The 27,679-nt window shown below is 39.5% G+C and overlaps 2 protein-coding genes across 3 annotated transcripts in view; both read right to left on the bottom strand.

Annotated features, from left to right (window-relative positions):
* The window catches only part of RFTN2 (raftlin family member 2), a 58,021-nt gene extending 53,928 nt beyond the window's left edge, over positions 1 to 4,093 (bottom strand). Inside the window, exon 1 of the mRNA XM_045032967.1 lies at positions 3,955 to 4,093. Within this exon, the coding sequence (XP_044888902.1) occupies positions 3,955 to 4,093 (139 nt within the window). The remainder of the gene's footprint in view (positions 1 to 3,954) is intronic.
* BOLL (boule homolog, RNA binding protein) overlaps positions 3,995 to 27,679 on the bottom strand; it is a 127,698-nt gene continuing 104,013 nt past the window's right edge. Inside the window, exons 11-12 of one of the 2 annotated variants that reach the window (XM_045032968.1) lie at positions 13,766 to 13,967; positions 3,995 to 4,101 (exon numbers count right to left, since the gene is read on the bottom strand). In XM_045032968.1, the coding sequence (XP_044888903.1) occupies positions 13,809 to 13,967 (159 nt within the window). In that variant the 3' untranslated portion in view covers positions 3,995 to 4,101; positions 13,766 to 13,808. The remainder of the gene's footprint in view (positions 4,102 to 13,765; positions 13,968 to 27,679) is intronic. The other variant, XM_045032969.1, reaches the window with a different exon arrangement.

Raw genomic sequence — 27,679 nt, forward strand, 5'->3', positions numbered from 1 at the left:
TCATGTAAACACACATGTAGAATATGCAACTGACCATGACACTTTCATTTAATCAGCCTTTTGGGATCTGGTGGTTAAGATTAAATTTGTGATGTCTAATCTTGGCTCTGCCACTGATCTGCAGTGTGGTCTGCAAAGTCTCAGCCTATCTGTGCCTGGTTCTCTTGTGTGAACTGGGGATGATATTGACATATGTATATCACAGGGTTTTTAAAGGACTAATTAGTTAATGTTTGTACAATACTTTGAAATATTAAAGCACTGTGTAAATACTAAGTATTATTAAATCCTATCTTTGGGGAAAGCCTGATGCCTGTTGTGCCCTCTGCCACAGGAATCTTGCTTGCACAGGGCAGATTTCTGACAACAGCTGGACAACACACTGTGGGGAACATTCTTTTGCTCCTGTGGGCAGGAACAACATGCACCTCCACATATGCACTGATGGCAGAATGGGCACTAGCAGACACAAATCTAGATACTCCCACTAATACAAACTGTGCTCCCTTGGGGACACGATGCAAGGGCTGTTGTGTTATCTGGCTATACTTACAATTCACTATTGTACTGTGCAAATGCAACATTTCTTGCTAGTTGTGTAGAGGTGGGATGTAGGAAAAGAGGCTCATTTCAAATATCTTTTCCCCCCACCCTTTGCATGCTAGATGACAGGATTTAGCCCTAAGTGAACAGAGCAATAAGATTCCTAACCACAGTTCCTTTAAGAACATTCTGCATAGTGAAGCCAATGGACATGTACAGGTTTACTGAAAACACATATGGTATAGCTTAGACTGCATGCCACAGCCAAAAAAGCAGGTATGTGTAAGACATGGCCCACTTCCCTCATGTTGCAAACTGTTGCAACTATTCTAAATTTTAAACAGAATTTCTATCTTGTTGTGTTCTCTCACAACAGCCAATCAAAACTGTTACAATAATATAACCCAGATGTTTGAAATGTAAAAAGTGATGGCAAATCAATTTTTATATACATTTGTGTTTATTCAAAGTGATAGGGTGCTTTTTATTGTTTGAAATTTCAGAAGGCTGATACGAAGAACATAGACACAGGTTTCCCCTTTCTACTAAAAGAAGAGATATGAAGGAGGCAAAATGCACTATAGTGAGTGTGGGGAAAATTCTAGTGATCCCCACTTACATGTTTTAGTTGACCTTCCAAAATACTTTAGTCAAGCTGTTTATGTGAGACACACCTCATAGCTGCAGAGATAAAATTGGCACTAAGAAACAGACACTTAAAACCACAGTTGGGTAGATTCTCTACTCTATCCCACTCCCTTTATTCCACTCAAGTGGTGCAAAGTGAAGACCGATTGTATCTTCCTACCTAGGGAGTCTCCTGGTGTGGGGGAGCCTCCAGTGGGCATAGAGCCAGTCTTATGCCACCATCCCTGCAGCTAGGAAGGAGCATGTTAGGGACAAGAACGAGAAGCCAGATCACAATGTGCTCTAGCTCTGCTTAGCTGGTTAATAGTTCCTAGGCTGCTCTAACTGGTGTAAGGGCTTGATAGAGAATCAGTGTGTTTTAATAGTCTCTTTGATAAGCCCTTCATTCTGTTTCTTTGACCATAAACTTGTTGAGTTTAGACTCTGAACTAGCTTTAAATATAATACAACTGTGCTTGTTATACTTTCATCACAATATACAATAATATATGTAAAGTGGGGATAGAAAGTCTGTAAAAATAAGATTTTAAAAAGTTTTTTTACTTGGGCCCAGATCAGGTACTTAGGTGTAAAAATTCACACAATGAGCAATACATGCTGGGCATGATCTTCTTTTTCCTCAACCAGTAGAAACTGAAAGTGCTATGAAGACAGCACTCAGTTCTCTGACAGCATGAGATTCATGTTGCTCAGAAGTGATACAAGCTGGTTGATCATAAACTATATTAACTGAGCTCTTAATAGATCTCCCTTTATTCCAAAGATACTGGTGCAACAAGAGGCAGGATGGAGCTGATAGTTTATATGAAGGAGAAAAGGTACAGGTTCTAAACAGGCCCTACAGTAAATTGGCCACTTCCTGTATTTCATGACCAAAACCAAAGTTCACTATAGTTTAGAATTTTCCTAGTAAAAGAGGGCGAGAGCAAGTGTGTACTGAGATACTGTGTGTGTGCATGTAAACCTAGCTCTGAAAGGCAGAGGTATATGAGAATATAAAAATATGCACACAGCTGACATTCTTTTTCACAGATAGGCCTACATTTTCAAACTTAGGTGCCTCAAGCTAGGCTCCTAAATCTATATTTAGGCAACTAACTAAAAGTGACCTGAATTTCAATGTTGTTGAGCACCCATAATTCCCAATGAAGTGAATGCAAGTTAGAGGTACTAGGCAGCACTGAATATCAAATAACTTTTAGTCAAGTGCCTAATATGGATTCATGAGTCTAACAATATGCACCATGGTTTGAAAATGTGGCCATAATTTTTTTGCAATGTGACACCAGTTATTACATATGATGACGGTAAAAGAGCCACCTCCCCCGCCCACTCCTACTAAGTTTACATTGAGTTTAACATTGAAAACAACTAACTTCTTTAAAACATATCCCTTCCACAGTGTTTTCATGAAATTTTATGTGCTTAAAAATATGATTTAGAATACAGTGAACTATTTAGGAACTCCAAACAAACTTCAGAGTCAAGAAAATAAGTTTTATTATCCTACACATCCATAGCAAGACAGCAGCAGGTAGTTAATTTATGTATTACACAACCCAGCTCTAGTCCTGGAGTATATTGTTACTACTACTTCTCAATACAAAGAAGTTTTGTTTCTGGAACTGAACACGTGAATGAACAACTCCTCTTTCTAATTAAAAGCTAAAAATGCTGTTGGTTGTCAGAACTATAATTTAGTACAATATTATGTTTTCTATTCATCAAGTCATACCACTTAATCATCAACACTTCAATATGTATAAACATGAACATTAATGTAATCTGGCAGTTCAAATACCTAGTTCAATTGAGGTCACACTTTTATATTTATTAAAATATTCCTGTACCAAGTCACATAACAGATAACATCACAATTTCCCCCCTTTTGACTCTTTCCACTTATCAGTGTATTTACTTTAAATCCCTGCCAACAAGAACATCTAGTAAACGGTTAGTTATAAAATGTGAGGTCCTACAAAGTAACTGCAGCAAAGAGCTGTCTGTTGTCAGAGGGCAGCCATCTGGGCTTGTTTATTTGTGTTTCAACTTTCTGGAACAGAGAATTACTCTATTAGAGACAGGACACCCTGTAAATGGAAGTACCCCACAGAGTACTGTCTGCTTCTAACTGTACATTTTATTTCAGGCACAATTTTAAAAGACCTATAAGCAGTTGTAAAGTAAGATGTAGAAAGAAGCATTTAAAAATAGGCTCATTAATAACTAGTCTATAAGACTCTTACTAAAATATCTGCCATAAGGCTGAAAAAATGTTTTCTTATAGCATCTTAGAAGCTATTTCCACATAAAGTAACAAGCTATGAGTATAGGTTTTTGGAAGCTGAATACATTTTAAAAAAGAGTTATTCATTTAGGGCGATTCCACCACTTCATGCTGAGTGTACTTACTTTTGTGAGTAGCCACACTAAACTCATGTGAGTGTGTGTTACTCAAAGTCGATAAGGATGGCAGAATCCGGCTCACAGGAATCTAGGAAAATCTTTCAAGCAATCTTTGTCCAATTTCCTTAATAAGGACAACTGTGTAACTTTTTTTTGTTTAATATGTAAAAAGTTTCAACTTTAATTTTATCTGAGGACCTTATATTTAATATTTCCAAGTAAAAGGCTGGTATATTGATTACCTTTGATAAGGTAAATGAACTTCACTTTCTCTTATTTGAGTCAGAAGAAATAAAAATAGTAAAATGTAGTTCCTCCTTTTGCAAGAACTTATAAGATAAAATAGAAGAAAAATACCTTCTAAAGTAAAATCCAGCAATAGATATTCATAAGCAGAGTCAGTCTTTGTTTCCACTTGTGGTCTCTTCAACGTAGAAAATATTTTTCCAGGGCTGCTATCATCTGGGTCTTCTAGCTTTCGTAGTCCGCACCCCATGGCAAGATCTGCAAAGAAAATATCGCAGGAAAGGGGGTGGGGAAAGCAGCAAGTTCTGTTACTCTGAAAAAAAGAAGTAACAAACTTCACTGCCTTGGATTTTGTTTACTAGTAGCCATAAATCCAAAGAGAAAAATTTCAGTTCCCAAGTTAGAAAGTGAAGGCATTTTCTATTGTTTTTTTCATATAAGCATTGCACCCATAATGACTTCAAGCTGCTAACTCAGCAAGAGTGGGCTTGATTTTACAGAAACGTACAAGCTGCTACAACTTAGCAGAGATTTTCCATGCCACGTCAATTTACAGCCAGCCCCCCCATCAGCGTTCTGTTGCAGAGGACACCAATAGTGCTTTGTCTATCCCTCTTGGCTGACTGATAATGAGGCAAAAAAGAACTGAAATAATAAAGTTAGAGGGAAACATATATAATTACCTATTGTCAGAAGATCTATTCAGATGCAGTTGTAAATGAGAGGAAAAAGAGCAAGTCAGAATGAAAGAATGAGAAAAGAGAGTCTCAACATGGTCAGAGACGAAAATCATTTCCAGAAAGGAAGTCAGCTTCAAGAGGAAATTGCTTCTGGCATCTCAAAGGGGAGGAAAGTAAATGAAAAGCAGTTTAGACTCTATTTTAGATTTGAAAGTTTGGTTCCTATTTTCTTGCCACAGGAATTTTCTTTCAGATGGAAAAGCATACATGATCATGCTGTAATAAAGAATTTTCTTGGTAAGAAGAGTATATATGATTACAGTAAAAATTATTTTAAAAAATCCAGGTTAATAAGACAATTCAACTTTTGTTATACTTTATTTTAAAAGATCATACTAAAATGCACCTTATGTTAAACCAAAGAGACTGTTGTTTCAAGTTATGCAGTGTGAACAAAGTTCTGTGGCCATTTCCCTTCCATTCTCCAAGAACATTAAGTAGTTTAAGACTTTTCTTTCATCAGACTTACTACAGTGATTAGTACAGCAATGGATTTTCATCTTAGTAAAGAGATGGTTTTAAATCGCATCACACAGCTCTATGAATTTGTAACATAACAGAGCTTTTTACAGTGGAGAAAATGGGATATGGTGTAGCAACAACATAGACAACAGCGACACAGTAGACCCAATTTTGTCTTCAGGTTCAGGAACAGAACTCACATTGAAATCACTGGTTCCAATTCTGCCCTAACATACAATCCAGTGCATGCAGTTGTACTAGGATGTACATCAGAGCAAAATAATAGCCAGTGATTTCAGTGGGAGACGCGCACATGAAACACAGTGGACAGAATTTGGATTAATGTGTGGTATTTTATTACATCAGGATAGCAGTTTGAAAAGGAGGGGTCTTTTGGAAAGGTCTTGTGTACTGTATTGTCTTAGCTTAGCCGGTTATGGTGAGACACAGATAGAAGGGAGTTTGATTTTGCTGTCATTTTGCATACAGTGTCCTAACTAGAGCTGGACAACTAATTGATTTTTTTTTTGCAATTCAAAAAAAATAGGAGGAAAAAATTGGTTCAGGTCAGGTTGAACCAAACCCAACATTTTCTTAAATTTTCAGTGAATCAAAAAAGTCAGAAAATTTTGTTTTGGATTGTCAGAGAAAGAAAAGAACGTGAGAATGACCTGCTAGTCTAGTAGTTAGGACATTCACTGGGGAAGGGATGGAGGGAGATGCTTGGGTTCTAGTCTCTCCTGCACTGAACACTGAAGTATGTAGACCCACCCCAGAATATCCTTTAACCTGGGGATTAGGGCATTCACCTGGCAGGAGGGCGACCTGGGTTCAAGTCTCTGCTCCAGAATGGGGATTCAAACCTAGATCATCTCCCCTGTCCCACATGAATGCCGTAACCACTGGGGTAAAGGTTATGAGGGGACAGCTCCTCCTCCTGTGGTTTTGGTGTGTGAATATAGCCCCAAAATCAGAACAAGATGTTTATTTATCAATTAATCGTTCTGACATTTCTAAAATCTTGTGCATTTTTTTTGTTTTGACCAGAAAAATTCACTGAAATCAACATGAATTTGTGAAATGTTTTGGTTGACCTAAATCTGCATTTTTGATCAAAGAAAGGTTTTGCCAAAAAAATTCACCCAGTTTTAGTCCTAACCTCTCTTTGGCTGCCTACCAAAATCTAATGCATTAAATTCATAGTTTCATGTTCTCTGATTTTACTCCTGTTCCATTGTAGTGTATATAATGATAATACATAGTTTGTGCTTTCATTTAAGAAGTTTACCAGTAATTAGTCCAAAAAAGCCATATTCTGTGCATGCAGTGTGCTTCATGGCTCCTTTGCGTCAATTAAGCCAAGGGTGGAACCAAAGATTTCTGAGATTCAGAACATACCTTAAATACTGTATCAGAAGACCTAGAAACTGTTTTGGATCAGACTTCTTTCTCTGACTTGCACGACTACTCCTTTCAGAAGAGACTCAACTGGTTGGAGCTAAGTGAGTCCATAAGGGGTCTTTGAGGAGGAGGATGACCTCAACCAATCTATTGTACTTACTCCAAGCAGAGGGGCAAAAGCAACACTGACCATCCATCGTTGAGAATGTCTTCACACAGACATTTTAAATCACTGGTGGGCGGATGTGCATCCAGTGTCAGTGGTCTTGGCACCTTTTTAGACTACTTCTTCCCACTGGAACTGGTGGTATGGTACTTGGATTCTGGGGCAACTGCTGATGTTAGTCTCAACTCCAGTTTAGAGGATTTCTCTCTCTTTGGGATCAGATGCAAACTTCGTGGATTGTTGTTACACACACTGGGGGTGTAGGTGGTGTGACCTAGTTGTTGGAACAGGAGTTGTGCCTACTGGTCACAGCAGAGCTGGAAAGCAGAACCAGAGTTGAGGGGTCAGGAGACAAGCCACTGCTTGGAGTCAGGAATCAGATGTCAGTTCAGAACCAGAGTTGTGCTCAGAACCAGAAGTCAGGATGTGCAGAGCAAGGTAGAGACTAGGGATGCAGCAGGAACAGGTGCAGGTTGAAGCAAAGATCAGTACAGGAAGCAGGTCTGGCACAGGTGCGGTGTAGAACATATTGAGCAGCTACCTTTGCTACAAGGCTTAAATTATTATTTGCTGGCTCTTCTGTCCAATCAGGGAGCACAGTCACTTAGCTTGAGTTTATTGGGCTCAGTCAAGCTCATTGAGTTGCCAGGCAACTGCACCCAGAGCCAGCTGAGTTCCTGACAATTGCTCCGAGATGTAATTTGAGACACCCATATCTCAATTTTCAGGTTCAGGTTGAGACTAAGCAGTGGATGGAACATTTGTCAGGGATGTGTCCTTCCTGGAGGCAGGAAAGACATCTGCACTGCACAATGATAAGGGCATAAGACCATCACATGAAGAACAAGGTTTCAATATTGTGGGTTAGAGTCCACTATTGCCAGCAGCTGATATGAAGTTGCTCACCCTGCAGTAGAGCAGTCTGGTGGGGGTGTCTCCCCCATCTTTTATATACATACATACATACATACATACGTATATAGGAACAGCCAAGAAAAAAGAATAATGAACAAATTAATGAGAAGGTGAAGAAAGGTTCTTCACAAAAAATTTGAGTCTGAAGCTCAAAAACAGTAGTGGACTGGACACAGTCCAGGTTCAGTTTTACTGTCACGGGCAATAAGAGGGAACAGAGGGAGAATAGCAGATGCTCCACCCTTTATGCCTTTACGTGAGAGCATGAGGAAGCACAGGGCACATGTTCAGCCCTGAAAACATGAGGATCATGCACACCTACAGTGGTAGCCACACTGACACATACTTAAAGAATATTTTTCAGAGAACAGAATATACCATTTACAAGTTACTTGGTTTGGCAAATTCTACGTATTTTGTTCTGTCTCTCATCCTTTTCTGGAATATCCCCTAATCCATAATCTCCCTCCTGGTTGTTTGAAGAAACTGATAGGCTGCCAAGGGACCCTGAGAGAGGGAAACTTCTATTCCTCCACCTGGATGCTATTTTAACCTAACTTCTTAAACAGATAGTGTAATTAATCAACACATATGAAAACATAACTGCTTAAGTGACAGTAAAGCAGTAGCCTTATTGTACAAGTTTACACATTCATTTTTTAAACAATTCCCTGATAAATAAAAATGTTTATATTTATCATTTACACTATTCTAGTCTACTTGATCAAAAATAAATTACACCATGAGCAGTAAATACAGGAAAATTTATTTGAATTAACCATTTAGTTACAAAAACAGAGTTTTATTAGAAGTTATGAACTACAGAAACTTGTTTTTATGACTATATTTCACACAAACAGTTTTAACACAAAATTAGATGTTTGTTTTACTATTCTAAATGGTAACAGGTTTACTAAAATCTTAAGATCTATGAATTTATTGTTTAAACATTTATTTATGTACATCAACAGCACTTTACTGAACAAGACTGCAGTAACCAGATTAAATGCACCTGGACTGTATTATCAAAGCAAACATTCATCCGATTAGCTAAAATCCTGCATACTAATATAAGACAAAACTTAAACTGTATGTCACATGTCAGCTTTAGTTTTATCATGCTTCAATTTCCAAAAGTCAAAATGCTCAGAAACTTTATTATGAACCACATAAAGAGCATTCAATTTATATTTAATGTATACATTTATGATTAACTGCAGCTAATTTTGATGGAAAGAGGCTATGGTATAAAATAACAGTATGGCTCTCTTAAAGCTATCATTTTAAATATATTTTAAAAATATTAATATCTCAAAAGGTCCATGAAGGCCAAAAGAGACCTGTACCCTTCTGCTACCTCTTAAATAAATTATTTTGTATTTACTTTTAAATGAGAGCTACACAGTACAGCTAGCTAAGCATGATAAGTGCTTAACACATTTCAAACTTTTTTTTTTTTTTTGCACAACAGGTTCTAGTTTTCTGATAGGAGTGTACAGATGTATCATTAAGACATCCTTTTTATATTTTTTATTTCTTTAGAAAATGACTTGTTAAATGTTTGTTTTCTTCACTTAAACAGAGAGCTGTCATGAAGTGAAGAAAGCTTTAGTCCAGGTGAGCTGAAATTACTGCACTATTTTACCTTTAACACATTTTTACAAACCTATCTTACAATAAAGGCGCATCCTTGAAACTTCCTACATTTTAAAACTATGCTAACATACAGGTAAAGCCATGTGTTCTGTTAGCGTTTACTAAATTGTTATTGGAATGCAGTTTGTTCATTAACATAATGGTTAAAAAAATTGTGTAGGACACAGAAAATTGTTGTCTTAATGCAACCTATTTTGGTAAATGCATTTTAGAATACCTTAAATACAAAAAAATCACATTAAAATGGCAAATTAAATTGTTTTATGATGAAACTGAATTGTTTGCTAGTTCTCAAGAAAGATTAATATTTTGTGTTAATGCTACTTCTAACCTTTCAAAACAGGTATTTACTATCCAAATAGAGGAAAATCTACTTTACTTAACATTATGACATTCCTTGATCTAATGCATAAAAAATGTTTGGGAGCGATGATAACCATTGATATCAATTCAGATGTAATTTTTCTGTCAGTCAAAATCTCTGGTAAATATGATTTTCCAGTGTTCCCTACTACAAATGTTCACACTAGCATTTTTGCCACATAACTATCTAGAATACAAAATTCAGTCAGTATCAGTTGTTAGTACTGCTTTGAAAGCTAGTTTTCTAGCATAATGAAAATACAAACTGGGTGGCTAAGTTAGAAAATGAATTTGGTTTCAACATGAAAGGTTGTCAGTGGATAAGGATACTGAAGAGGAGGAAAATTTGTCATATTTGATTATCTTGACAAAGAATAGTATTCGTATAGGCACTGCTCCTGCAATCTGATTTGGGTAGGCCTCCTCCCATGCACATGTGTAGACCTTCATAGGTGTCAATGGAGCTTTTCATAGATACAGGATTACACCCATAAAGATTATATTGCAGAATCAGGACCACTGCATGTAGAGGCAGCTGTATGACTTCTGTACAAAAGCATATAATTTCCAAGAACAGGGTGAATGGGATAGAAAAGCATCAAACGGGGCGGGGGGTAGGAATGAATATTGGAAGAAAGCTGTACTGGAAGTATCAAGATAATGACACTCACAGATTTTTTTTAAAGAGGGAGTGGGGTAGTTCTTTCTTAATGTATGTTATTTTCTACAAGAGGAACATACTGAGAGTACAGCTACATATGGGAGTTAAATTTTAAGGCAGGGGTGTCCCAACTTTGCCTAATGAAGGGCCCCACTGATCAGAAGCCTGAGAGTTGAACTGAATTTGCATAACAAGGATTAGGTTGCAATCATCCTAGGAGAAGAATTTAAAGAACAGGAGCCTAGCCATATTTAATCACCTGCCTGATCTTCAAAAGTACTGTGCTACCAACACCAACAGCTGCAACTGAAGTCAGCAGAAGCTGCTTAGTGCTCAGTGCTTTTGAAAAATTAATCAGGATCCTAAATATAGTTTTAGGAGCCTAATTTTAACCTATTTTATTAAAAATCTTGGCTTAATCTTAAAAAAATGATGTATGGCTCTTGGAGGCTTCAGATCTCAGCATTCAATGCTCTGTTTCTTGATCTGTTCTAGACCACACAGATAGAGCCCAGTACAATGTCAGCAAACTGCACCTTCATACTGAAGACAAGGGTGGCAGCAGACTTCCTTGTAGAAATCTGTGGGCAGTAGTTGATGTGCACACTGTAACTGGGCCATTCTTCCACGGCAAAAGAGGAAGGAATACAAAAGAAAGTCCAAATTGTAAAATGAAATGATAAATGCTAAGGTTTAACTTTTACTTTTCAGAACAAGTGTCTGTGGGCCAAATTTTGAAGTCCTTACTTTTATTTAAGAAAATTCCCACTGAAGTAAGGACCTCAGGATTTAGTCCTTTGTACTTTAGCCTGGAGAAGAGGGAAAATAATGCTTTTGTTTACAAACAAATCAAATTTCATATCTACTACAATTTCTTGTTTTTATGAATTCTGAGTCCCTTATAAAGCAGCTCACAGTAGCTCATCCCATCGTTTTATTTGCCTTAGATTTATATAATTTAATGTTCATATAATTGCATGCTGTATTCATTTGACCAAATAATTAAAGCTGAAATATTTTTCAAGACCAAGAATTGAAATGTGGTCAAACAAGAACACATTTTCAATTGCTGAATTAAAAAAAACATCTGAAACTTTAATATACCTATTTGGTTTTTACTTTTCAAACTGGGATTCTTATAACTGAAGCACAAAAGAAAGAATCAATTTGGCCAGTCTGTATTATAACTCTTTAAACAACATATCAATTCAACCTTTCCTTCATGTCAGAAAATTAATTGACACTTATACAAGAAATCAACTACTTCAATTTAAAAAAACGACAGCTAATACTATGGTTAAAAGCTTGATCTTTAGATGAGATACTATATCTGCCTTTGTAGCACTGGGAACGTGTTACGTTATTTATAAAATAAATGCATAGTCACTCAGATTGAGTATGAAAGAGATTTTTCAAAATGGATATTCTGCCATCTTTTTATTTTTGCACTACTAATAAAATTATCAGACTAACATTTGTTATTTCACAGATTATTTCCCCCCTCATGTTTCTGAAGAAAATAAAACCAAAAGTCAATATTTATAATCTAAAATCTGTTCCTATAAATGGAAATAATAAATGTGTGAGTATCTGGGCTTTTTAGATACCCTTTACCTGATATGTATATCAACAACTGCATAATATTTGTTCATCTTTGAGAAATTAGATTAAGAGACTTCAGCTGTAAATCAAAATTGTTGAACACATTACTGCATAACAAATTTACTTCTTGGACCTCTATAATTTAAAAAATATTGTAATAAAACTAATGTTTTAGTAGAACAAAGAAAAAACTAAAACTATGAACTCTAAACATGAGTCAAATTGATATGTATGTTGTTTCATGATATTAGAAATAAGGCTGTAATAACAGAACACAAGACCTTTCCTGGCTACCTTTGCTTACAAAATACCATACTTAAAACTGAGCAAATGCTTTCACATAGATGAAGCAGTTTTAGGATGTGCCAAAATATCTATAACATATCTATTCAGATAAATTCTAAAACCTAAACCAAATATAAAGACAATGGGCAGATGCTCAGCTGGCGTAGATTGTCTCAATGGAGCTATGACAATTTAAACCAGTTGAAGATCTGCCCCAAAACAATGAGCTGATATCGACAAGAACCCAAGTTATATTTACATTTTGACATAAACTGTTTAAAAATGACAGTTGTTGGGTTATCACAAAAAGTTTTTTTACAAGAGGTATAAATCATATTGATGTGTGATCTTGTTTCTGTTCAACAATGGTGCAAAACTGCTTTAGTCTTGGAGTGTTACTAAAACAGTAAATAAAATTATATACTATGGGATTGACTCTCCTCTCTCAGCAATGTCAATCAACTGGAGTTAAACCAGTGTAAGAGAGACGAATAAGGCCCAGCACAATATAAAAGAAAACGACCGACTGCTAGAGTGGATTTTAAATAAGACTGAATATTATCTGTGTATGTATCTACTACTGCTATATATAATGCCCGCTCTGCAAGACCTTCATCTGATATAAAACTAAAACAGAATATTGCAAATGCAGTCGGAAAGTTACTATCAAGCAGTCCAAAAATTAAAAAAAAGAGTTTAAAACATTTTACATACATAAGAAAGGTAAAGATAAAGACTATCAGTACTACAGAAACAATAAACCACGGCTTGTACTCATATTAAATACAGTAGTCATGTTTTAATCTATCAGGAATTTAAAATGTAATAATATAGATGGAATCCTTAAAAAGGAAGGCAAAGGGGAAAAAGAAGGAATAAATTATTAAGTCCTTGCAGCTGAGGAGAAAATTGTTTTCCATCTCAACACATGATATAGTCAGTCAATGAGTTTTTAATTCTGCACAGACTGTACAAAAATATTAATACTTAAATGCTAGGTGCAGGTTTCAGTTGTCTTAAAATATAAAGTATTAAGTAAATTCTTGCTCATTTTCTATAGCTAAAAATCATATAAACATGAATGTATTGTTTACTGTATTTAAGAACAGTGTCAGCCTCAGATAAAGGTATAGAATTATAAACAAATGGTCCAAATTATATTCTTAAAAATTCTTATCAGAAAGTAACTAAAATTACACCTATGCAAGAATTCTCTTCTGATTTGATTTCAACAACAACAAAATAAAGTTACACAAACTATACATGACGTGAAAAAATACAGTTATGTTTACATAACAATATGTAAAATAAAATAATTGGTATCCAAATCAAGTATATGCTGTCAGTCTACAAGAAAATGGCTCAAATGTTGAAAATGTCTGTTGTAATGTATCTGATACAAAAATGAATTTTAGATTTTTCCTGTAATACAAATATGCTGTTTTTCAAACTACTTTAATAAATAGTGCATATACAATAGTCTGTATATCACAAATTACAAGTCTGTCACCTAAATGTGCATTAATTGATAAAGGAAACCATGATTTTATCCTGCATATCCTGTGTTTGCTGACATGAACTGCAAGATTTCTTCTTCTTCCTTTTACAAAAAAAAAGGGCATTTTAACTTAGGCATACTCAGTAAATGTTGAGAGTTACTAAATTACATACCCTCCGTGTGCTAGACATATTAGCATAGTAGACATCTAAGAGTCTATTTAACAGAGTCTGTAGAGGAAGGTGGAGTGAGAATTGTATCTTCCATTCTGTAATCTTTTCTAGGATGAAAGTGAGGGCTTCGTGTATATCGAGGTTTCAAACTCACAGATGAAGGATGTGAAAAATTTCTTCTCACAGAATGTAACCTTGGTTCCTAAAAAGAGAAAAATACTGTTGTCTTTTCTCTGTATATTTAAAAATGGTGTTTTGTTTATTATACTAAACATGTAGTGGGAATGATCCAATTTAAGATATATATGTACCACCTGTCTGAACACAGGTGAGCCTTTCTAATTTGGAGGATAAGGACCTTAGGTAGTTGCATGACTTACACATGTGGATAGTCCCATTGGAGTCAGTGGTACATGCAATGGGACTACTCACATGCTTAAAGTTAAACACATGCATACGTCTTTGCAGGATCAGGACTTTAATGTATTTGAGTTGTTTCTTTAACAAGCAGACAATAGAAGATAAATACTTTGTAAATCTCCTATTTTTCGCTCTTACAGCATAATTTCATGGTTCAAATACTGTTCTTATAATGTATGTAACTACTGATTCCTCAGCCTCTTGCAGGGCTCCCTCAAATCACTTAGGTTTCACAAACTATGAAACTATGAATGCAGAATTTCCACAGATACCAAATGTGAGTTCCATGTGTAATTGTAGATATAAGGCTAGAACTTCAACTGGTATAAATCATCATAGCGTCATTGACTTCCATGGAGTGACATGATTTACACCAGCTGAAGATATGTCCCACAACCTGGCCTAAGTATCCTTACCACATCACTCTGACACTATCTGTTTAAAAATAAAATGAATACATTTAAATGTATTCATATCTAACAGTTTTCATGCCAAACCACTTTACAAACTCACAAGGATCTCAACTGCAGTGCAACTGTAACAGCATGCAGCAAGACTGAACAACGGTTTAGGATAGGTAGTGAAAAACACCATATTCAACTGAAACTGTAAGGGGAAATGTAAGTAAGCACAATATTATCATCTAAATTGCAATTTTAGCCACAATACTAGGATTTACACATCCATACTTGTGTTCAGTGCCATGGGGTTTGAGCATTGGCCTGCTAAACCCAGGGTTGTGAGTTCAATCCTTGAGTACTTGGTCCTGCTAGTGAAGGCAGGGGGCTGGACTCGATGACCTTTCAAGGTCCCTTCCAGCTCTAGGAGATTGGTATATCTCCAATTATTATTATTATTATTATTCAGTACTTTGATTTACAGCTCTTCCAAACTCTAAAATGTCTACTAGCGTAGCTTTGTCCTTTGCTCCTGCCAGTGTGCTGGGGTATCATAATTCAGTGGACTGACTCAGAGGGAAGAGTTGCACCAACACCATTCCTACAGCACCCATGTGTTCTTGGAGGTCTCTCACCCAACTGTGTCTCAGCATGACAATTCTTAGCTTTCAGCCCATAATAGATTAAACCAGGGGTTCTCAAGCTGGGGGTTGGGACCCCTCAGGGGGTCGTGAGGTTATTACATGGGGGGTCACATCAACCTCCACCCCAAACCCACTTTGCCTCCAGCATTTAAAATGGTGTTAAATATATAAAAAAGTATTTTTAATTTATAAGGGGGGGTCGCACTCAAGAGGTTTGCTATGTGAAAGGGGTCACCAGTAAAAAGTTTGAGATCCACTGGATTAAACATTGGGAGCAAGTCCTTCAAGTTATACTGATGCAAAGCTGATATTAGAGGCACTGCACTGTGTAATTAAGAATAGAATTTGCACTCTTATTATATTTCTATTATACTTGTATGGTATAATATTTTACTTCTTGATCAAGTATGATACAACAAGCATATAGTAATGATAAAAACATATTAGGGCTGTTAAGTGATTAAAAAAGATAATCACGATTAATTGTGTGATTAATCGCATTGTTAAACAATAATAGAATATCATTTATTTAAATATTTGTGGATGTTTTCTATATTTTCAAATATATTGATTTGAATTATAACACAATACAAAGTCAACAGTGCTCACTTTTTATTTATTTTTGATTACAAGTATTTGCACTGTAAACAACAAAAGAAATATTCTTTTTCAATTTACCTAATACAAGTACTGTAGTGCAATCTCTATCACCAAAGTTGAACTTACAAATGTAGAATTATGTACAAAAATAACTGCATTCAAAAATAAAACAATATAAAATTTTAGAGCCTGCAAGTCCACTCAGTCCTACTTCTTGTTTAGCCAATCGCTCAGACAAACAAGTTTGATTTGCAGGAGATAATGCTGCCCTCCTCTTATTTACAATGTCACCAGAAAGTGAGAACAGGCGTTCTCATGGCACTGTTGTAGCTGGAATCGCAAGATATTTATGTGCCAGATAGGCTAGACATTCATATGTCCCTTCATGCTTCAACCACCATTCCAGAGGACGTGTGTTAATGCTGATGATGGGTTCCGCTCGATAACAATCCAAAGCAGTGTGGACCAATGCATATTCATTTTCATTATCAGAGTCAGAAGCCACCAGCAGAAGATTGATTTTCTTTTTTGGTGGCTCAGGTTTTGTAGTTTCCGCATCGGAGTGTTGCTCTTTTAAGACTTCTGAAAGCATGCTCCACACCTTGTCCCTTTCAGCTTTTGGAAGGCACTTCAGATTTTTAACCCTTGGATGGAGTGCTGTTGCTATCTTTAGAAATCTCACATTGGTACCTTCTTTGTGTTTTGTGAAATCTGCAGTGAGTGTTCTTAAAATGAACAATATGTGCTGGGTCACCATCCGAGACTACTATAACATTAAATATATGGCAGAATGCGGGTAAAACAGATCAGGGCCCATACAATTCTCCCCCAAGGAGTTCAGTCACAAATTTAATAAACGCATTATTTTTTTAATGCGCATCAGCAGCATTGAAGTATGTCCTCTGGAATGGTGGCTGAAGCATGAAGTGGCATATGAATGTTTAGCGTATCTGGCACGTAAATATCTTGTGATTCCTGCTACAACAGTGCCATGCAAATGACTGTGCTCACTTTCTGGTGACATTGTAAATAAGAAGAGGGCAGCATTATCTCCTGTGAATGTAAATAAACTTGTCTGTCTTAGCGACTGGCTGAACTAGAAGTAGGACTTAGTGGACTTGTAGGCTCTGAAGTTTTAAATTGTTTTGTTTTTATGTGCAGTTATGTAACAAAAAAAATGTCTACATTTATAAGTTGCACTTTCACGACAAAGACTGCACTACAGTATTTGTATGAGATGAACTGAAAAATAATATTTATTTTATCATTTTTACAGTGCAGATATTTGTAATAAAATAATATACACTTTGATTTCAATTACAACACAGAAATCAATATATATGAAAATGTAGAAAAAATCCAAAATATTTAATAAATTTCAATTGGTATTCTATTAACAGTGCAATTAAAACTGCGATTAATTATTTTGAGTTAATCGTGTAAGTTAACAGCGATTAATTGACAGCCCTAAAACATACATGTTGTTTTTGCTGCTGTAGTGCTTCCATAGCTCTCAAAGTACTTTATAAGGCTGTCTGATCATTAGCCCCATTTGACCTACAGAATAACCAAAGCACAGAGTCATATATAAATGGCTATACTGGGTCAGACCAATGGTTCATCTGTACCAATATCCTATGTTCTGACTGTGGCCAGTGCCAGATGCTTCAGAGGAAATGAATAGAACAGGACAATGTTGAGTGATCCATCTTCTGTCATCCAGTCCCAGCTTTTGGCAGTTGAAGGTTTAGGGATGTCTGGAGCATGGGGTTGCATCCCTGACTGTTCTGGCTAATAGTCATTGGTGGATCTATTCTCCTTGAACTTATCTAATTCTCTTTTGAGCTTGGTTATACTTCTGGCCTTATATATATATGTGGAGATATACCTATCTCATAGAGCTGGAAGGGACCCTGAAAGATCATCAAGTTCAGTCCCCTGCTTTCACTAGCATGATTTTGCCCCAGATCCCTAAGTGGCCCCCTCAAGGATTGAACTCACAACCTTGGGTTTAGCAGGCCAGTGCTCAAACCACTGAACTATCCCTCTGACTTCACAACATCCCATGGCAATAAGTTCCACAGCTTGTGCATTGTGTGAAGCGGTATTTCCTTTTTGTTTTAAATCTGCTGCCTGTTAATTTCATTGGGTGACTCCTAGTTCTTGAATTATGTGAAGGGATAAATAACACTTCTTTATTCACTTTCTCCATACCATTCACAATTGTATAGCTCTCTTATCATATCCCTTCTTCATTGTCTCTTTTCTAAAATGAACAGTCCTAGTCTTTTTAATCTCTCCTTGTATGGAAGCTGTTCTGTACTCTTAATTATTTTTGTTGCCTTTTTTTGTTCCTTTTCCAATTCTAATATATCTTTTTTGAGGTGGGGCAACCAGAACTGCATGAAGTATTTAAGGTGCGTGCATGGGTTTATTCAGTGGCACTACATTTTTCTGTTTTATTATCTACACCTTTCGTAATGGTTCCTAGCATTCTGCTAACTTTTTGAGTGCCATTAAACACTGAGCAGATGTTTTCAGAGAACTATCCATGATGACTACAAGATCACTTTCTTGTGTGGTAACAGTTAATTTACACCCTATCAGTTTGTATGTATAGTTGGGATTATGTTTTCCAGTGTGCATTACTCTGCACTTATCAACATTGAATTACATCTGCCATTTTGTTGCCCAGTCACCCAGCTTTGTGAAATCCCTTTGTAACAGTTAGCTCTGGACGTAACTATTTTGAGTAATTTTGTATTGTCTAACAATTTTGCCACTTCACTGTTGACCCCCTTTTCCAGATCATTTGAGTATATTGAACAGTGCAGGTCCCAGTATAGATCCTTGGGGGACCCTGCTATTTACCACTTTCCATTGTGAAAACTGACCATTTATTCCTACCCTTTGTTTCCTATCTTTCAACCAGCTACTGATCCATGAGAGGACCTTCCCTCTTATCCCATGATTGCTTACTTTACTTAAAAGTCTTGGTAAGGGACCTTGTCAAAGACTGCTGAATGTCCAAATACACTATATCGACTGGATCACCCTTGTCAACATGCTTCAAAGACTTCAAACACCCTCAAAGAATTCTAATAGATTGGTAAGGCATGACTCTTCCCCAGCATATCATATTTATCTATGTATCTGATAAATCTGTTGTTTACTATAGTTTCAAACAATTAGCCTGGGGTACTGAATTACTTCAGTAATTACTTCAGATTTACCGCCTGTAAAGACCAGATCACCTCTGGAGCCTTTTTAAAAAATTGGCGTTATATTTGCTACCCTCATCTGGTACAGCGGATAGTTTAAGTGATGTGTTACATAACACAGTTAGTAGTTCTGCTATTTCATATTTGAGTTCCTTCAAAACGCTTGGGTGAATACCATCTGGTCCTGATGACTTATTACTGCTTAATTTCTCAATTTTGTTCCAAAATCTCTTCTGCTGATACTGTCCTCAACCTGGGACAGTTCCTTAGATCTGTTACCTAAAAAGAATGGCTCGGGTGTGGAGATCTCCCCCATATCCTCTGAAATGAAGATTGATGCAAAGAATCTCCGCAATGGCCTTGTCTTCTTTGAGTGCTCTGTCAGCACTTTAATTGTCCAGTGGCACCACTGACTGTTTGGCAGGCTTCCTGTTTAGTTGGGATGTGCTCCCCACACTGGCCCTGAAAGAACTGAATTAGGCTGGGGGGGGGAGGGGTAAATCAGCCAATTAATCTGTAAATGGGGGAGATATAGGCTGAGTGGAAGGTGCTAATTAGAAAGAAGCTCACCTGTGAGGGAACAGGTCGGGCTTCTATAAAGCCAAGAGGCTGGCAGCAGTGGGAAGTGGCAAGGAGGAAGCCTGCAGTCTCTCTCCCTGAGGTAACAGAACAGGAAGGGGAGATAGGAATCCATAAGGAAGGGTTTACTTAGTAGCTCTAAGGCCTGGTCTACACTAGGACTTTAAATCGAATTTAGCAGCGTTAATTTGAACTAACCGCTCAACCGTCCACACCAGGAAGCCATTTAATTCGAACTAGAGGGCTCTTTAGTTCGAATTTGGTACTCCACCCCGACAGGTGGAGTAACGCTAAATTCGACATGGCTAGTTCGAATTAGGCTAGGTGTGGATGGAAATCGAACTTAGTAGCTCCGGGAGCTATCCCACAGTGCACCACTCTGTTGACGCTCTGGACAGCAGTCCGAGCTTCGATGCTCTGACCAGCCACACAGGAAACGACCCGGGAAAATTTGAATTCCTTTTCCTTTCTGGACAGTTAGAATCTCATTTTGTGGTTGGACATCGGGGCGAGCTCAGCAGCACCGGCAGCAATGCAGAGCTCTCCAGCAGAGGAGTTCATGTAATCTCTGAATAAAAAGAGGGACCCAGCATAGACTGACCGGGAACTCTTCGATCTGATCGGTGTGGGGGGCGAGTAGTCTGTGCTTTCGGAGCTGCGCTCCAACAAACGGAATGCAAAGACCTACGAGAAGGTCTCCAAAGCCATGATACAGACAGAGGATACAGCCGTCATGCAACGCAGTGCCGCGTGAAAATCAAGGACCCCAGACAAGCCTACCAAAAAATCAAAGCGGCCAACGGATGCTATGGAGCCTGCCACCACTGCCCCACCAGTGACCATGGACTCTGATGATGGGACAGTGTCGACGGACAGTTCCTCGACGATGTTCACGGACGGGGAAGATGAGGAAGGGTTTGTGGAGGACGAGGCAGGCGACAGCGCTTACAACGCTGGTGTCCCCGACAGCCAGGATCTCTTCATCACCGTCACGGAGATCCCCTACCAACCCTCCCCGGCCATGAACCCGGATCCTGAATCAGGGGTAGGAGCAGTCGGTAAGTGCTTTAACCATGTTAACTTTTATTCTTAATATAACAGAAATCTGAAGTGTGTGAAAAGGAGGTCTCTCTATATATGGTGATAGAACAGAAATCCTCCTGGGAGATCTCCACGAAGCTCTCCTGCCGTTAATCGATAAGCATCAGCAGGAGGTTCCTGGAGAGAGCTGCCTTATTGGGTGCTCCGTGATAGCACACTTTTCCGCGCGAGGCTTTCATGCGGTATTCAGGGAGCACTGCCTCCCAGAGCACGGCTGCATAGGTCCGTGGTTCGTGCTAGATTTCACGCAGCATGCGCTCTCTATCTCCTTCAGTGCCCGTCCTCACGGTTATCTCGCTTGGAGACTCCTGCATCTAAGTAGGGGAATTACTGTAATGTTACGCCTGGTCCAAAGTATTTTTAAAAAATCTCCGGACAGACGGCATAGCACAGACTCAGCACGCAGCTGCGTGACGAGCGTAATGGAAAGCCAAAGAATCAAATGGACGCTCATGGAGGGAGGGGGGAACGAGGACGCAAGGTATCCCACAGTTCCTGCTGTCTACGAAAAGCATTTGCATTCTTGGCTGATCTCCAAATGCTTCTAGGGTCAAACACAGTGTCCGCGGTGGGTCGGGGCATAGCTCGGCAATTTACACACCCCTCCCCTGACCCCCAGAAGTTAAAGGGAAAACAATCCTCTGTTGACTCTTTTACATGTCACCGTATCTGTACTGAATGCTGCAGATAGACGCGCTGCTGCAGCACTCAACAACAACATCCTTCCTCCCACCCCGCCATGGGTGGCTGATGGTACAATAGGACTGCTACCCGTCCTCATCATCAGCCTATTGGCACATGGGGCAGTGCAAAAGGACTGGTAACCATACCAACTTGCTTGGGACAGGTCGATCAAGGTCGCCTGGTCCTAATTTTTCATGGTAGATGGTGCAGTATGGCTGGTAACCGTCCTCATCATTGCAACAGGGGGCTGAGCTCCATCAGCCCCCACCCTTCATTGTAAAGAAAAGATTCAATTGCCCCTGGACTAGCAGAGGGATGATTGGCTCCCTCCTCCACACCCCTTAATGTCATCTCTGGACTATCATTGCAGCTGGAGGCTTCCTTCCACTCATTTCTCACAAACGACTACCTGTGTCTTATTCATGCATTCTATATTACTTCATCACACAAGTGGGGGGACAATGGTATTGGAACCCAGGAAGGCTGGGGGAAGAATGGAATGAACAGCTGGGGTTGTTTCAGGAGCACACCCTGTGAATAGCATTCAGCTCAAAATTTATGCATGATTGGCCAGAGAGCAGCTGTGCTCTCTGGTTCTATGATATAGTGGTTCTCTAGTACAGTTGCCCATATTCTAGGCAGGACTGATTCTATTTTTAGATACCCAAAAAGGAGGGATTGACTCGGGGAGTCATTCCCAAATTTTGCTTTTGCGCCCCTGGCTGATCGGCCAGGGGCACTTATGACAGCACCAAATGGCGCAGTGCAAAAGGACAGGTAACCATGACCATCTTATTACCGCCTTCTTACCAGTTCATGGTATGGTAGACGGTACAGTATGCCTGGTAACCATCGCTGCTGTCATGCAAAAGCAAAAGCATGCTGCTGTGTAGCGCTGCTGGTCCGCCTCTGTCAGCGGCATCTAGTACACATACGGTGACATACACAAAAGGCAAAATAGGGTCCATTGTTGCCACGCTATGGCGTGTGCCAGGGCATTTCATGGAAAACGTGCTCGAAATGATTGTCTGCCGTTGCTTTCCCGGAGGAAGGAATGACTGGCGACATTTACCCAGAATCCACCGCGCAAATGATTTGTGCAACAGCAGGCACAGGGGTCTCAACAAAAAATTCACAGAGACAGCCTAGACTCAGTTAATTGTTCGCAAAAAAGTATCTTTGCAAGGAATTCACTAACTGTTTCCCATCTCACAGCTTCCACTGTCTTCAGACCTTCCACAGCATCCCCCTCGCAGAGGCTGGCGAAGATTAGGCGGCGAAAGAAAAAGACAAGGGACACGATTTTCGATGAATGTGTGGGCTGCTACCTAGCCGAGGCGGACCAGCAGAGGCAGTGGAGGGAGAAAGTCTCTCTGTACCAGCGCTCACACAGCGAATGGGAGGAGAGGTGGCGTGAGGAACACAAGCAGGCGACTCAAGCAATGCTTGTACTAGTGAGGGAGCAAACGGACACGCTCCGGCGACTTGTGTATGTTCTGCAGGACCGCTGCAGGACAGAGCCCCCGGCAGTATCTCTGCAACCGCCCTCCCCCGCCACAAAGTCACATACCCCCTCACCCTAAATAACCAGGAGGATGCCCGCCCTGGGCCGTGAATACTGTCACTGCACCCCAGCAGAGTGCTCAAGTAACCAAAAGCTCTCATACCCTACATTTGCATAAGTCCTTCCCTTCTGGACTCAAACAAGTCCCAATCCCAGTCCCATCCCATAACTGTGTACTTAAGTAATAAAAATACTTTGCTGTTAAGTACTGTTTCCGTCATGTTTTTTCACTGAAGACTGTGTTTGAATGGGGTGCGTGGGGAAGTGCGTTGCTAATTGCATAGGACAGGCACCTTTCCCAGGGTACAGACACGGGGGCCGGATCAGCAGCGGGTCACACACACAGTGCAGTCAGTAGGCACCGTGGTCGGTATGGGAGGTGGTTTCCAGGTTCTGTGTGGGCGGTGGGGATGTGACTTTTTAGCGGGGGAGGGCGGTTACAGATCTTATACAGCGGTCCTTGTCCTGGACCGCTGAGTCACGCAGCAGAGGAATCTGTATCCGTCCTCCTCCGCCACAAGGCCACATAGCCCCCCGCACACAGAATCCCAAAAAGGAGGGATGGCAGGCTCCGTTGAAACAAGCAGTCCGGGAATGCGGACCGCTGTAGGAGCAGGAGCCTGTCATTCCTTGAGTTTAGAGGCGGTCTTTACATCAGCGCACACCCTACCCACCACAGTCTGCGTTCCAGTTTCAACCCTTTAACGAAAAGTCATGAATAAAGAAACCTCTCCTCAGTAACAGTGTGACATGTATTTTATTTTTACACGTGTCTTGGAAGTGGGGGAAATGGGGAGAACGGGGTATTGAACCGAAGAGGAGAGTCAACAGTAACTGGGTAAAGAAACAGGGGCAGGTTCAGCTTCTCTGTAAAGAAACTGAACAGTCACAGGTCACGCTGCTCGCTGCTCGCTGGTATTTGAAGAGTTCCTTGTCGCTGTCCCAGGCGCCTGTATAGGGCTTCATGAGCAAGTGCATTAGCGGGCAGGCTGGGTCACCGAGGATCACTATAGGCAAATGCACATCCACAACAGTTATTTCGTGGTACGGGAAGAAACTACCTTCCAGCAGGCGTCTGAGCAGCCCACAGTTCCTGAGAACACACGCATCAGGAACCTTGCCCGGCCATCTGACGTTCATGTTGGTAAAACGTCCCCTATGGTCCCCCAGTGCTTGCAGAACCATTGAAAAGTAGCCCAATTTCTCAGCAGCTGAATGTGGAAGAGGTGGACGATAAAGTGCGAGGAGGAGAAAACAGCGAGGATCGCAGCGGGCTCCATGCTTGCAGTGCTGTGGCGTCCACGCTGTCACTGACCAGAAAAGTGCATGAACAGATTGCCCGCAGGCGCTTTCAGGGAGGGAGGGAGTGAGGGCGTGATTGACGGTTCAATGACGACAGTTACCCAAAACCACCCTCGACACATTTTTTCCCCCAGCAGGCATTGGGGGCTCTACCCAGCATTCCAATGGGCAGCGGGGAGTGCGGGAACTGTGGGATAGCTTCCCACAGTGCACCGCTTCCAAAGTCGACGCTGGCCCCGTGAATGTGGACTCAGAAATTCGAATTAGTGTATTTAGTATGGATACACAAATTCGACTTCATAAGGTCGAATCCACAAATTCGAACTAAGTTGATTCAAAATAGTCTTGTAGTGTAGACAAGGCCTAAGAGAGAAGGGTCTGACTAGTAAGGCTGATGGAGGAGCTTAAAGAAACACAGTAGGAAATAGTCCAGGAAAGAGAGCTGTACGATTGGTGAAGTTCCAGACCTTAACTGCTCTTTTTAGGGCCCTGGACTGGAACCCAGAGTAGAGGATGGGCCTGGATTTCCCTACCAACCACTGCAGAGTGGTATTGCTAGAGGCAGTAAATGGGAGGACTGCCTGAGTCACTGGGGAATGACACAGTCAGGGCAGTGGGTTTAAGGACTGCCTGATGCTGCTTGTGCGGAGAGACTTGGAAAGACTCCCCTGAAAGGGGAAATTGCAGTGTGACCTGGCCAGAGGATCAAGTCACGAAGCAGCCGTACCGTGACTCCGTGAGCAGGAAGAGAGCAGCAACTGGGCAGAATGAATCCCTGGAATCACCAGGAGGTGTCACCCAGCAGTGAGTAGAGCATCCATGACAAGCAGTCATAAAAATATCCTAAGATTGCACACTGAGTCTAAATTGGGAAAACAGCATAGATCTTCTGACTCATAGCCCTATAAATAATCCACAAAATTACAGGTGCCTTCACTTTAAAATTTCTATTATAGGCATATAGTACACAGATACAAGGAATTCTTTGAAATTAACGATGGATGTAAATAAGATTAAAGTATATTAAATCCATAGTTATGACCGAGGGGACATTTTTTTCTAAGCACTTGTTTTCAGGTATTGATAACTTTCTGAAAACAATACCCTTTAGGACAGTGGTTCTCAACCAGACGGTCTGAAGCCCCTTGCGGGGCTGCGAGCAGGTTTCAGGGGGAGCCGCCAAGCAGGGCCAGCATTAGACTCGCTGAGGCCCAGGGTAGAAAGTCGAAGCCCCACTGCATGAGGTTGAAGCCTGAGCCCTGCCACCTGGGGCTGGGGCTGAAGCCAAAGCCTGAGCAATATAGTTTCATAGGGGCCCCATGGCATGGGGCCCCAGGCAATTGCTCTGCTTGCTATCGTCTAACACCAGCCCTGGCTTTTATATGCAGAAAAACAGTTATTGTGGCACAGGTGGGCCGTGGAGTTTTTATAGCATGTTGAGGGGGCCTCAGAAAGAAAAAGGTTGAGAACCCCTGCTTTAGGGGTTCTTTTTTGTTCTTAGCCCAAAAAAGAATTTTCTTCATAACTTTAGTATACCTCTCTGTTCAGAAGTTGTGAGATTTAAGAGATAATCTCAGTAAAATTCATATGTATGTCTGCAAATTTTACACATCTACAGAAAACTTCTGTTATCCATTTTTCAGGGAAAGTTTTGGTAAGATCCTTCCAGTTCTGGATGCATTTACCAACTTTGGGCTTTCATCACCTAAAAAAAGCACTGAATTGACTTCTACAGGCTTCCTTGGTTTTGTACACCTAACTGTAACTTAAAAACCAAGTCACATTTGAAAAATATCAGTACACTAGGTTTAAAGTTGACTGTTTGAAATCAGCCAATTGAACAATGAATAGGTACAGACTCAAAACCATCTCAGAAAATATCAGGATAGTTCAAAATTTCAGGTGAGTAGTTTTGGGAGGCCTTGGTTTAGGCTGACTGGATTCAGTAGTTATTGGTGAAGGACAGCTGGGTTAAGGACTAGCTCCATTTATGGATGACTCACAGATAAGGACAGCAGCATTCAGGCTATGTAAGTGTTCTAACGTGGATCAATTTGGTTTAATAAGTTGCACTACCCATATTAATTTTTGAAAAACAAGGATTTTCCATGCAAAAACCCCCAACCATTAATGCAATGATAAGGATGGATAAACTAATGTTTAAAAGTTGGAAATACAAAGTGAAAGTTGAATGCTCAAACCATAACTTTCCCCCTTTATTCTTATACTTTAAAATACGGTCTCTCTTCATAACCTCAGAGTTACGAAGACCCTGGGAATGGAGATTGTTCGTAACTCTGAAATGTTCGTAACTCTGAACATAACATCATGATTATTCTTTCAAAAGTTTACAACTGAATGTTGACTTAAAACAGCTTTGAAATTTCACTATGCTGAAGAAAAATGCTGCTTTTAACATCTTCATTTAAATGAAACAAGCACAGAAACAGTTTTCTTATCTTATCAATTTTTTTTAACTTTCCCTTTATTTTTTATAGTTTACATTTACCTGTATTTGCTTTGTTTTGGGTCTCTGCTACTGCCTGATTGTGTACTTCCAGTTCCAAATGAGGTCTGTGGTTGACCAGTCAGTTCGTAACTCTGGTGTTTTAACTGTGAGGTTCTACTGTATATTATTTGTAAAATATTTCACACAAAATTCAATGTTTTCCCCATTTTGTATACTTAAACTAATTTTAATGTCATAATAATCTAGTATATCTGTAGAATTAGGAACAAATTCTGAGAGCTGATGATCACCTACTGACTTCAGTGGGAGTAACTGGTGTTCAGCAACTTAAGACATTTTATATGGCAGTTCCCTTTGCTAAAATATAGATTTCCCAACATCCATATAACTTATATCTAGCAAAATATTTTACTCTTTCTTTCACATGTGTTGTAAACCTTTAAACAGCGTTTTCATGGATAGTTATATTAACAGAATATATTACACCCAAAACCTATGTTGAAAGAACATTATTAAGATTGCAAAGAAAAGCACTCTCAAGATAGGAAATGCAAAATTGCTTTGCAAACTTAATTCAGCCCCCTTGTGCATATGTATTTCTATACAGTCTTTAATTAGATGACCACTAGAGCTGGCCAGAGAACAATTCAGTTTTGTGGCAACTTTTTGAGGTTTCAAAATTTGTCTCTGTTCAGCACTGGAATGGAAATTTTTATGAAATGGAATTGTGTTGAAACAGCTGTTTTCAGATGAAAAAGGTCAAGTTTTTTATTTGGATGTCTCTCTCTCTCACCCTCACCACAGAGTCCACCCTGGACCTCAGAAACCCTACCATTGAAAACTTCACTGAAATAAATACATTTCCGTGACACATTTTGGCTACAACTAAAAGCATTTTTTGACAAAAAATGTTTTGTTGGAAATGTTCCAA

The sequence above is a fragment of the Mauremys mutica genome, chromosome 10, assembly GCF_020497125.1.
Source record: "Mauremys mutica isolate MM-2020 ecotype Southern chromosome 10, ASM2049712v1, whole genome shotgun sequence".
Classification (NCBI taxonomy): Eukaryota; Metazoa; Chordata; order Testudines; family Geoemydidae; genus Mauremys; species Mauremys mutica.